Below are 10,848 nucleotides of genomic sequence, written 5' to 3'. Positions count from 1 at the left end.
GTTTCCCATGCCAATAAAGCCCCTTGAATTGAATTGAATTGAATTGAGAGAGAGAGAGAGAGAGAGAGAGAGAGAGAGAGAGAGAGAGAGAGAGAGAGAGAGAGAGAGAGAGAGAGAGAGAGAGAGGGGGGGGGTGGAGAGAGCTAAAGAGGGAGAGGGTGAAGGGGGAGGGGTGGAGTGGAGTGGCTTGTTCTTTCTTAGTGGCTGTACATAGAACTCCGTGGCTCAGGCTGACTATGTAGTGCAGTTGTGAAAGAAGAGTGAGAGAGAGTGAGAGAAAGAGGGCACAGACTTTCTCTACCAGGTGAATGAGTTACTGAGAGGAGAGAGCAGCAGGAAAGAATATCAGCTTTCACAGGACTGTGTTTTTCCATTGGATTACAAACAGCAAGAGGGAGAGATATTTCCCAGAACACACGTAGAAGGTAAGAATTACCTTTAATTGAACTCATTACCCTGTTACGTACCTCTTTTCTAACTCCCTCTGATCCTCTCTCTCGTTCTGTGCCAGATCAGGCAGGTGCAGGTTTCAGGTCATAATCTATTGTTTTGGACAAATTTACACTTGGCTTGGATGGCTGTTTGGAAGTACTTTTGACGGTAAACCACTAAATAAATTGTATGTTTAAAACTAGTTGGATTTCCTTGCTATGCTAGTTCTATGATAGTGTATCTGTAACAAGCATTTTGGTTCAGTTATGTACAGGTTTCATAATCTGATTCTGTGGATAGTTTGTTTCATGGTGTGGATTGGTCAGACGGACATGACAACAGTAATGTAACCCACATATAATACTAACATATGAGATTTGAATATGTGCCATGAAAGTGCCATAAAAATGTCTGAAAGTGTCGTGTACAGATTGTTATGTATCCTACATCCTATGATTACTGTTAACTTTGTCTTTGGACTGTGTCTCTGTGCGCAGTGGCATTGATGGCTTGCTTATGAAGAGGAACCAGTTCATTTTTTTTGTGCTGGGGGGGAAGCAGCAAGGCTATAGCTGTCCACAGTACTGCAGCACTGTGCCATTCTGTATGTCTGAGGCGCTCCCATGCCAGACTGGAACCAGACTGGACCCAGCAGACCGTGTCATATTCACAGGGATTAGATACACAAGACAAAGCTGTCGTCTACAAAAGGAAAGTTTGATTAGCAAGTAAGACCTCAGTGGACATATATTTACTGATCAATAGGTTTACTGATCAATAGGTTTACTGATCAATAGGTTTACTGATCGATAGGTTTACTGATCAATATGTTTACTGATCGATAGGTTTACTGATCAATAGGTTTACTGATCATTAGGTTTACTTGGCTTAATCAATGATGGACAGTATTTGCTGTATTTGCACCATACAGGCTGTTTTCCTTTAAAATATATATATATATATATTTTTGCCTTTTGCCTCAGACCGCCTCTTCTCCTCTCAGAGTTGGTCTGTTTCTAACAGATCATGTAGGGAAAACGTGATATCATTTGCCCTTTGATACGGTCATTCTGGTCACATGTCCATTGACAGTACATAGAGTTGACCTGTGATTTGTTGATGGTGACAGATGGTGGTGGTGATTGTGATGGGGCTGATGGTTTGTCTGTGTGTGCTTGTGTGTGTGTGTGTAGTTGGTGATGGTTTTGATGGTAGTTGGTGATGGTGTTGATGGTGGTTGGTGATTGGTGATGGTGATGTTTATTGGTGATGGTATTGATGGTGGTTGATGGTAGTTGGTGATGGTGGTTGGTGATGGTGTTGTTGGTGGTTGGTGATGGTGTCGATGGGAGTTGGTGATGGTGGTTGATTATTGTGGTTGATTATGGTGTCGCTGGTGGTTGGTAATGGTGGTTGGTGATGGTGGTTGGTGATGGTGTGGATGGTAGTGGTGATGGTGTTGATGGTGGTTGGTGGTGGTGTTGATGGTAGTGGTGATGGTGGTTGGTGATGGTGTTGATGGTAGTTGGTGATGGTGTGGATGGTAGTGGTGATGGTGCTGTTGGTGGTTGGTGATGGTGTTGATGGTAGTTGGTGATGGTGTGGATGGTAGTGGTGATGGTGTTGTTGGTGGTTGGTGATGGTGTCGATGGGAGTTGGTGATGGTGGTTGATTATGGTGTCGCTGGTGGTTGGTGATGGTGGTTGGTGATGGTGGATGATGGTGGTTGATTATGGTGTTGATGGTAGTGGTAATAGTGGTTGGTGATGGTGGGTGTGTCTTTACTGTGCAGTTTGCTGCATGACTGTGACTTTAGCTGGTGCACACACACACCATTACCAACTACCATCAGCAACCACCATCACCAACCACAATCCACAACAACCATCACCACTACCATCAACACCATCACCACTACCATCAAAACCATCACCACTACCATCCACACCATCATCAACTACCATCAACACCATCACCAACCACCATCACCACTACCATCAACACCACCACCAACCACCATCAACACCATCACTACTACCATCAACACCATCACCACTACACAACTACCATCAATACCATCATCAATCACCATCACCAACCACCATCCACAACCACAATCCACAACAACCATCACCACCACCATCACCACTACCATCAAAACCATCACCACTACCATCCACACCATCACCAACTACCATCAACACCATCACCAACCACCATCACCACTACCATCAACACCACCACCAACCACCATCAACACCATCACTACTACCATCAACACCATCACCACTACACTCCACAACTACCATCAATACCATCACCAACCACCATCACCAACCACCATCCACAACCACCATCAACACCATCACCAATAACCATCACCAACTACCATCAAAACCATCACCACTACCCTCAACACCATCACCAAGCACCATCAACACCATCACCAACCACCATCACCACTACCATCAACACCACCACCAACCACCATCAACACCATCACTACTACCATCAACACCATCACCACTACACTCCACAACTACCATCAATACCATCACCAACCACCATCACCAACCACCATCCACAACCACCATCAACACCATCACCAATAACCATCACCAACTACCATCAACACCACCACCACTACCATCAAAACCATCACCACTACCCTCAACACCATCACCAAGCACCATCAACACCATCACCACTACCATCAACACCATCACCACTACCATCAACAACTACCATCAACACCATCACCAACCACCGTCAACACCATCACCAACTACCATCAACATCATCAACAACCACCATCAACACCATCACCAACAACCATCAATACCATCACCAGTAACATCAACACCATCATCAACAACCATCAACACCATCACCAACTACCATCAACACCATCATCAACAACCATCAACACATCATCAACTACCATCAACAACACCACCACCACCACCATCAATACCATCACCAACTACCATCAATACCATCATCAACCATCATCACCAACTACCATCAACACTGTCATCAACCACCAACTACCATAAACACCATCACCAGTACCATCAACACCATCATCAACCATCACCACCACCATCCCCAACCACCATCAAATCAAATGTATTTATAAAGCCCTTCTTACATCAGCCGATGTCACCAAGTGCTATACAGAAACCCAGCCTAAAACCCCAAACAGCAAGCAATGCAGATGTAGAAGCACGGTGGCTATGAAAAACTCCCATGAAAGGTAGGAACCTAGGAAGAAACCTTGAGAGGAACCAGGCTCTGAGGGGTATGCCAGTCCTCTTCTGGCTGTGCTGGGTGGAGATTATAACAGCAGATGGCTAAAATGTTCAAACGTTCATAGATGACCAGCAGGGTCAAATAATAATAATCACAGTAGTTGTAGAGGGTGCAATAGGTCAGTCAACTTTGCGAAAGCACAGCCCCCTCACCACTAGAGGGATATCTTCAAACCACCAACTTACTACCCCGAGACAAGGCCGAGTATAGCCCACTAAGATCTCCCCACGACACAAACCCAAGGGGGGTGCCAACCCGGGCAGGAAGATCACGTTAGTGACTCAACCCACTCAAGTGACGCACCCCTCCTAGGGACGGCATGGAAGAGTACCAGTAAGCTAGTGACTCAGCCCCCATAATAGGGTTAGAGGCTGAGAATCCCAGTGGAGAGAGGGGAACTGGCCAGGCAGAGACAGCAAGGGCGGTTCGTCGCTCCAGTGCCTTTCCGTTCAACTTAATACACCTGGGCCAGACTACACTCAATCATAGGATTTACTGAAGAGATGAGTCTTCAATAAAGACTTAAAGGTCGAGACAGAGAAGCCAGTGTAGAGAGGCTAGCACTGGAATAATATGATCACACTTTTTGGATCTAGTCAAGATTCTAGCAGCCGTGTTTAGCACTAACTGAAGTTTATTTAGTGCTTTATATGCGTAGCCGGAAAGTAGAGCATTGCAGTAGTCTAATCTAGAAGTGACAAAAGCATGGATTAATTTTTTTGCATCATTTTTGGACAGAAGGTTTCAGATTTTTGCAATGTTACATAGATTAAAAAAAGCTATCCTTGAAACAGTCTTGATATGTTCGTCAAAAGAGAGAGCGGGGTCCAGTGTAACGAAGATCTCTTTGTTTCTTGGAAACTAGAACTAGCATCTCTGTTTTGTCCGAGTTTAAAAGTAAAATATTTGCCGCCATCCACTTCCTTATGTCTGAAACGCAGGCTTCCAGGGAGGGCAATTTTGGGACTTCCCCATATGTTTCATCAAAATGTACAGCTGTGTGTCATCTGCATAGCAGTGAAAGTTAACATTATGTTTCAGAATTTGATCACCAGGAGGTAAAATATTTAGTGAAAACAATAGTGGTCCTAAAACGGAACCTCGAGGAACACCGAAATGTACATTTGATTTGTCAGATGACAAACAATCCACTAAGACAAACTGATATCTTTTCGACAGATAAAATCTAATCCAGGCCAGAACTTGTTCCTGTACACCAATTTGGGTTTCCAATCTCTCCCAAAGAATGTGGTGATCGATGGTATCAAAGCAGCACTAAGGTCTAGGAGCACGAGGACAGAGCCTTGGTCTGATTTTCTGAATACCAGAGAGTTAGTTTTTTATGACAAATGTTTTTTTGTTTTTAGGGGTGCATCTGCATCTAGGGTATTACGCAAGGTTAAATTTTGTTCCTCAGTTAGGTGGCTAACCGATTTTTGTACTCTGACGTCCTTGGGTAGGTGGAATGAGTCTGGAAGGGCATCTAGGAATCTTTGGGTTGTCCAATAAAATGTCATCAACATCTCCGCCCTTGTGGGATGCGCGGGGAATGTGGTCACTAGTGTAACCAGGAGGAAAGGCCTAATTTAACACAGTAAAATCATCAGGCTTAAGCCATGTTTCAGTCAGGCCAATCACATTAAGACTATGATCAGTGACTAGTTCATTGAGTTTAACTACCTTGGAGGTGAGGGATCTAACATTAAGTAGCCCTATTTTGAAATGTGATATATCACAATCTCTTTCAATAATGACAGGAATGGAGGTGAGATTGCTAAGGCGAACACCGCCATGTTCAGTGTTGTCCAACCGAGATCAAGGCACAGTCTCAATGGGGATAGCTGAGCTGACTACACTCACTGTGCTAGTGGCAGACTCCACTAAGCTGTCAGGCTGGCTAGCCGCCTGCTGCCTGACCTGGATATCACTGTGGAGCTAGAGGAGTTAGAGCCCTGTCTATATTCATAGATAAGATGAGAGCACCCCTCCAGCTAGGATGGAATGCGTCACTCCTCAACATCAACACCATCCCCAACCACCATCAACACCATCACCAACTACCATCAAGACCATCACCAACAAGACACACACACATACACACATTTGCAACTCACTGTTTATATGGCTATGGCAGATCATGTTTATCAAAATATACAGTATAATGCATATCAAAGACAGAGAGACACACATACATGGGCACACACAACTAAGGGATATTCTTAAGTACGATGCAACTCGGAGTCCCTGGATACAGCCCTTAGCCGTGAAATATTGGCTATATACCACAAACCCAGAGGTGCCTTATTGCTATTATAAACAGGCTACCAATGTAATTAGAGCAGTAAAAATAAATGTTTTGTCATACCTGTGGTATATACTGTCAGCCAATCAGCATTCAGGGCTCAAACCACCCAGTTTATAATGTTGGTGTGTCTGGCTCTCCAACAAAGACCCCAGAGGATTCTGGAACACATCCACATGGACATGGAGAGCATCTTGACCACTCCTTAATAACCCAGCAGTTGTTGTTGATGTGTGTGTGTGTGTGTGTGTGTGTGTGTGTGTGTGTGTGTGTGTGTGTGTGTGTGTGTGTGTGTGTGTGTGTGTGTGTGTGTGTGTGTGTGTGTGTGTGTGTGTGTGTGTGTGTGTGTGTGTGTGTGTGTGTGTGTGTGTGTGTGTGTGTGTGTGTGTGTTATCCCTGATTAGCCCCAGTTCCTTGGCTGAACTCCCACATCTCACTGTCACTCTCTGCACAGCCAGTAGAGAGAATTATTTATTTCAGCTTTTATTTCTTTCATCACATCCCCAGTGGGTCAGAAGTTTCCATACACTCAATTAGAATTTGGTAGCATTGCCTTTAAATTGTTTTGGGTAGCCTTCCACAAGCTTCCCACAATAAGTTGGGTGAATTTTGGCCCATTCCTCCTGACAGAGCTGGTGTAAATGAGTCAGGTTTGTAGGCCTCCTTGCTCGCACACGCTTTTTCAGTTCTGCCCACAAATGTTCTATGGGACTGAGGTCAGGGCTTTGTGATGGCCACTCCAATACCTTGACTTTGTTGTCCTTAAGCCATTTTGCCACAACTTTGGAAGTATACTTGGGGTCAATGTCCTTTTGAAAAACCCATTTACGACAAAGCTTTAACTTCCTGACTGATGTCTTGAGATGTTGCATCAATGTAACATAATTTTCCTGCCTCATGATGTCATCTATTTTGTGAAGTGCACCAATCGCTCCTGCAGCAAAGAACCCCCACAACATAATGATGGCCATTATGGCCAAACAGGTATATTCTTGTTTCATCAGACCAGAGGACATTTCTCCAAAATGTACGATCTTTGTCCAAATGTGCAGTTGCAGACCGGAGTCTGGCTTTTTTATGGGGGTTTTGGAGCAGTGGCTTCTTCCTTGCTGAGCGGATCTTCAGGTTACGTCGATATAGGACTCGTTTTACTGTGGATATAGATACTTTGTACCCGTTTCCTCCAGGGTCCTTTGCTGTTGTTCTGGGATTGATTTGCACTTTTCGCACCAAAGTACGTTCATCTCTAGGAGACAGAACGCGTCTCCTTCCTGAGCGGTATGACGGCTGCGTGGTCCCATGGTGTTTATACTTGTGTACCATTGTTTGTACAGATGAACATGGTACCTTTAGGCATTTGGAAATTGCTCCCAAGGATGAACCAGACTTGTGGAGGTCTACAATTTTTTTCTGAGGTCTTGGCTGATTTCTTTAGATTTTCCCATGATTTCAAGCAAAGAGGCACTGAGTTTGAAGGTAGGCCTTGAAATACATCCACAGGTACACCTCCAATTGACTCAAATTGTGTAAATTAGCCTATCAGAAGCTTATAATGTCATGACACAATTTTCTGGAAATTTCTAAGCTGTTTAAAGGCACAGTCAACTTAGTGTGTGTAAACTTCTGACACACTGGAATTGTGATACAGTGCATCATGAGTGAAATAATCTGTCTGTAAACAATTGTTGGAAAAATTATTTGTATCATGTACAAAGAAGATGTCCTAACCGACTTGCCAAAACTATAGCTCGTTAACAAGACATTTGTGGAGTGGTTGAAAACTAGTTTTAATGACTCCAATTTAAGTGTATGTAAACTTCCAACTTCAACTGTAAATATTATACCTCACCAAAATGCTCAACTCCTCTGTTATTGTAATGGTGAGAGGTTAGCATGTCTTGGGGGTATTGTATTTGTGTGTCTGTAACTTTTTCTCTCATCATTATTCACGATTCTTTCAGGACTATCCATAAATACTTTTGGAGCTCATATGGTCTGTAAGACAGGATAGAGAGTGAAGCATGCTCTTTGGGACATTTCCTGAAGTGTGACAGATTAGCTCTGACAGATAGCAGGAAGTTTGTCTGTTTCCGTGCCGACATGATAACATTATACTACGGTGTTGATAATAATGTCATGCCCCTCGTTTCTGACTGTGCCCTGATGGCATGTCTCTTTAGATAAACAGTCAAGTATAGCATTCAGTGCTATTTTAGTGTGGCTGCATCCGTCAACGTTTTATGCAATGAGACTCCAGAGAGCCATGTCTATACCACTTAAAGAGTGCATCCCAAACGGCACACGAGTCCCTATAATATAGTGCACTACTTTTGACCTACAGGCCCTGGTCAAATGTAGTGCATTTTATATGGAATGGGATGTAATTTGGGACACAGACACAGTGTAACATTGTCTCCGACTTGAAGCAAATGAAATACAATTACAATATAGGGCAGTTTAATCTTTGTAGCTTTACTTAGCCGTTCTATCCATCATGCACACGTGTAAGTATAGATGTGCATTGTCCAAATTGAACTATCACATTCTTTGTGTGCTATAGATTTAATTCGAAAAGTAGTAGCATTTTTAGGGCAATGTTGAGAGGTCGCTTGAAATTTGAACTCATGTCAAAGCTACATAGTTTACAAAGTGATATGTTCCCTACTTGTTGATAATAAACACGTTTTACATACAAAGGTGCTATGTTACTATTCTTATGAGTTCTTCTGAAATAATCTATACCCACATGACAGGTTTATTCAACAAAAATCTAATTAAACACAGGGAGAGGATTAAAGAAATTCAGTACTTCAATCATCTGTTGCTCACAGTAGGTTCACCCTTTAAATCAAATCAAATATGTTATTGTAAGCTATCACAGTTAGTTGATGTTTTAGATACACTATATGGCCCTGTTGAAGGTTGTGAGTAGATTGTTTAATAAAAGGACCAGATTAACCTGTGTGTTATCACATGGGTCGGTTGATATTTTGGTCTTGCTGCCAGAGTCCACTCAAAGCCCACTGTGACCATGTGAATGGAAACGTTGCCAAGTAGGCATACAACTCAGGCCTCTTGCTCCTCCTGCTCCTGCTTCTCCTCCTCTTCCTCCTCCTCCTCCTGCTCCTCATCCTCCTCCTCCTCCAGTCTTCCTAAGCACTCTGTCCAGCTGTTAAATGACCCACTGAGGGTGACTTTAGGGGTTACTGTTGATTTAGAATATTCTCCTACTGTGTTAGGCTAGGTTAGACTAGACCTATAACACATGGTTTTGTTAATCTCTTCCAAAATAATCCATTACTGTTAGGTTTAGACTATATTATCCTACGGTTATGATTTTCTACAGAAGTACTTCTGCATCCTAACAGATGTTCTTCTTTTTCACTTCTGTCAGGGTGATAATGAAGCTTCTGGCGTCATTAGCAGTGGTGCTCCTCCTGGTGGCGGTGGAGAGCATGGCGACAAGAGGCACATCCAGGAGGACGAAGAGGGAGCTGATGAGCCCGCTGCACATGGGGGGCATCAGGGACCCGTTTGGGTCGTACTGCGAGCAGCGGGGTGGCTGCTGCCCGGGTCGTGAGGATCAGTGTACCGTACCCTACCTGGACACCATCTGTTACTGTGACCTGTTCTGTAACCGAACCATCTCAGACTGCTGCCCTGACTTCTGGGGCCACTGTCTGGGCATCTCACCCCCTTTCATTGGTAAGATAGAGAGTGTGTGTGTGTGTGTGTGTGTGTGTGTGTGTGTGTGTGTGTGTGTGTGTGTGTGTGTGTGTGTGTGTGTGTGTGTGTGTGTGTGTGTGTGTGTGTGTGTGTGTGTGTGTGTGTGTGTGTGTTTGCGTGTGTGTGGGCCTGATTTTTAGGATTAAGAAAGAAAGGCCCAGTACAGTGGGAAAAATGTACAGTAGCCAAAGGCATAAGCCCCACTGACAGGCCCCATCCTAACCCTAGCCCCACTGACAGGCCCCATCCTAACCCTAGCCCCACTGACAGGCCCCATCCTAACCCTAGCCCCACTGACAGGCCCCATCCTAACCCTAGCCCCACTGACAGGCCCCATCCTAACCCTAGCCCCACTGACAGGCCCCATCCTAACCCTAGCCCCACTGACAGGCCCCATCCTAACCCTAGCCCCACTGACAGGCCCCATCCTAACCCTAGCCCCACTGACAGGCCCCATCCTAACCCTAGCCCCACTGACAGGCCCCATCCTAACCCTAGCCCCACTGACAGGCCCCATCCTAACCCTAGCCCCATTGACAGGCCCCATACTAACCCTAGCCCCACTGACAGGTCCCATCCTAACCCTAGCCCCACTGACAGGCCCCATCCTAATCCTAGCCCCACCGACAGGCCCCACCCTAACCCTAGCCCCACTGACAGGCCCTACCCTAACCTAGCCCCACCGACAGGCCCCATCCTAACCCTAGCCCCACCGACAGGCCCTACCCTAACCCTAGCCCCACTGACAGGCCCTACCCTAACCCTTGCCCCACTGACAGGCCCTACCCTAACCCTAGCCCCACTGACAAGCCCCATCCTAACCCTAGCCCCACTGACAGGCCCCATCCTAACCCTAGCCCCACTGACAGGCCCTACCCTAACCCTAGCCCTACTGACAGGCCCTACCCTAATCCTAGCCCCACTGACAGAACCCACACTGAGTGGCTACTATGGGACTAATGAATGAATGGCAAAAACCAACTGCTAATCTTATGTGCACAGGCAAAGTTGTTTGTTCAGTTCTCACAGTTGGTTTACAATGCAATAATGCTCTAGGTAGGAGGTCACATTGGCCT

General features: G+C 45.1%; 1 protein-coding gene across 2 annotated transcripts in view; it reads left to right on the top strand.

Moving 5' to 3' along the window:
• The first annotated feature begins 208 nt into the window (after positions 1 to 208).
• Positions 209 to 10,848, top strand: part of tinagl1 (tubulointerstitial nephritis antigen-like 1) — a 59,920-nt gene continuing 49,280 nt past the window's right edge. Inside the window, exons 1-2 of one of the 2 annotated variants that reach the window (XM_046325791.1) lie at positions 209 to 425; positions 9,441 to 9,751. In XM_046325791.1, the coding sequence (XP_046181747.1) occupies positions 9,448 to 9,751 (304 nt within the window). In that variant the 5' untranslated portion in view covers positions 209 to 425; positions 9,441 to 9,447. Of the gene's footprint in view, positions 426 to 466; positions 601 to 9,440; positions 9,752 to 10,848 lie in introns of those variants that run through there. The other variant, XM_046325792.1, reaches the window with a different exon arrangement.

The sequence above is a fragment of the Oncorhynchus gorbuscha genome, linkage group LG24, assembly GCF_021184085.1.
Source record: "Oncorhynchus gorbuscha isolate QuinsamMale2020 ecotype Even-year linkage group LG24, OgorEven_v1.0, whole genome shotgun sequence".
NCBI lineage: Eukaryota > Metazoa > Chordata > Actinopteri > Salmoniformes > Salmonidae > Oncorhynchus > Oncorhynchus gorbuscha.
Note: the sequence above shows the minus strand (reverse complement) of the source record. Positions and strands in the feature narration are given on the sequence as shown.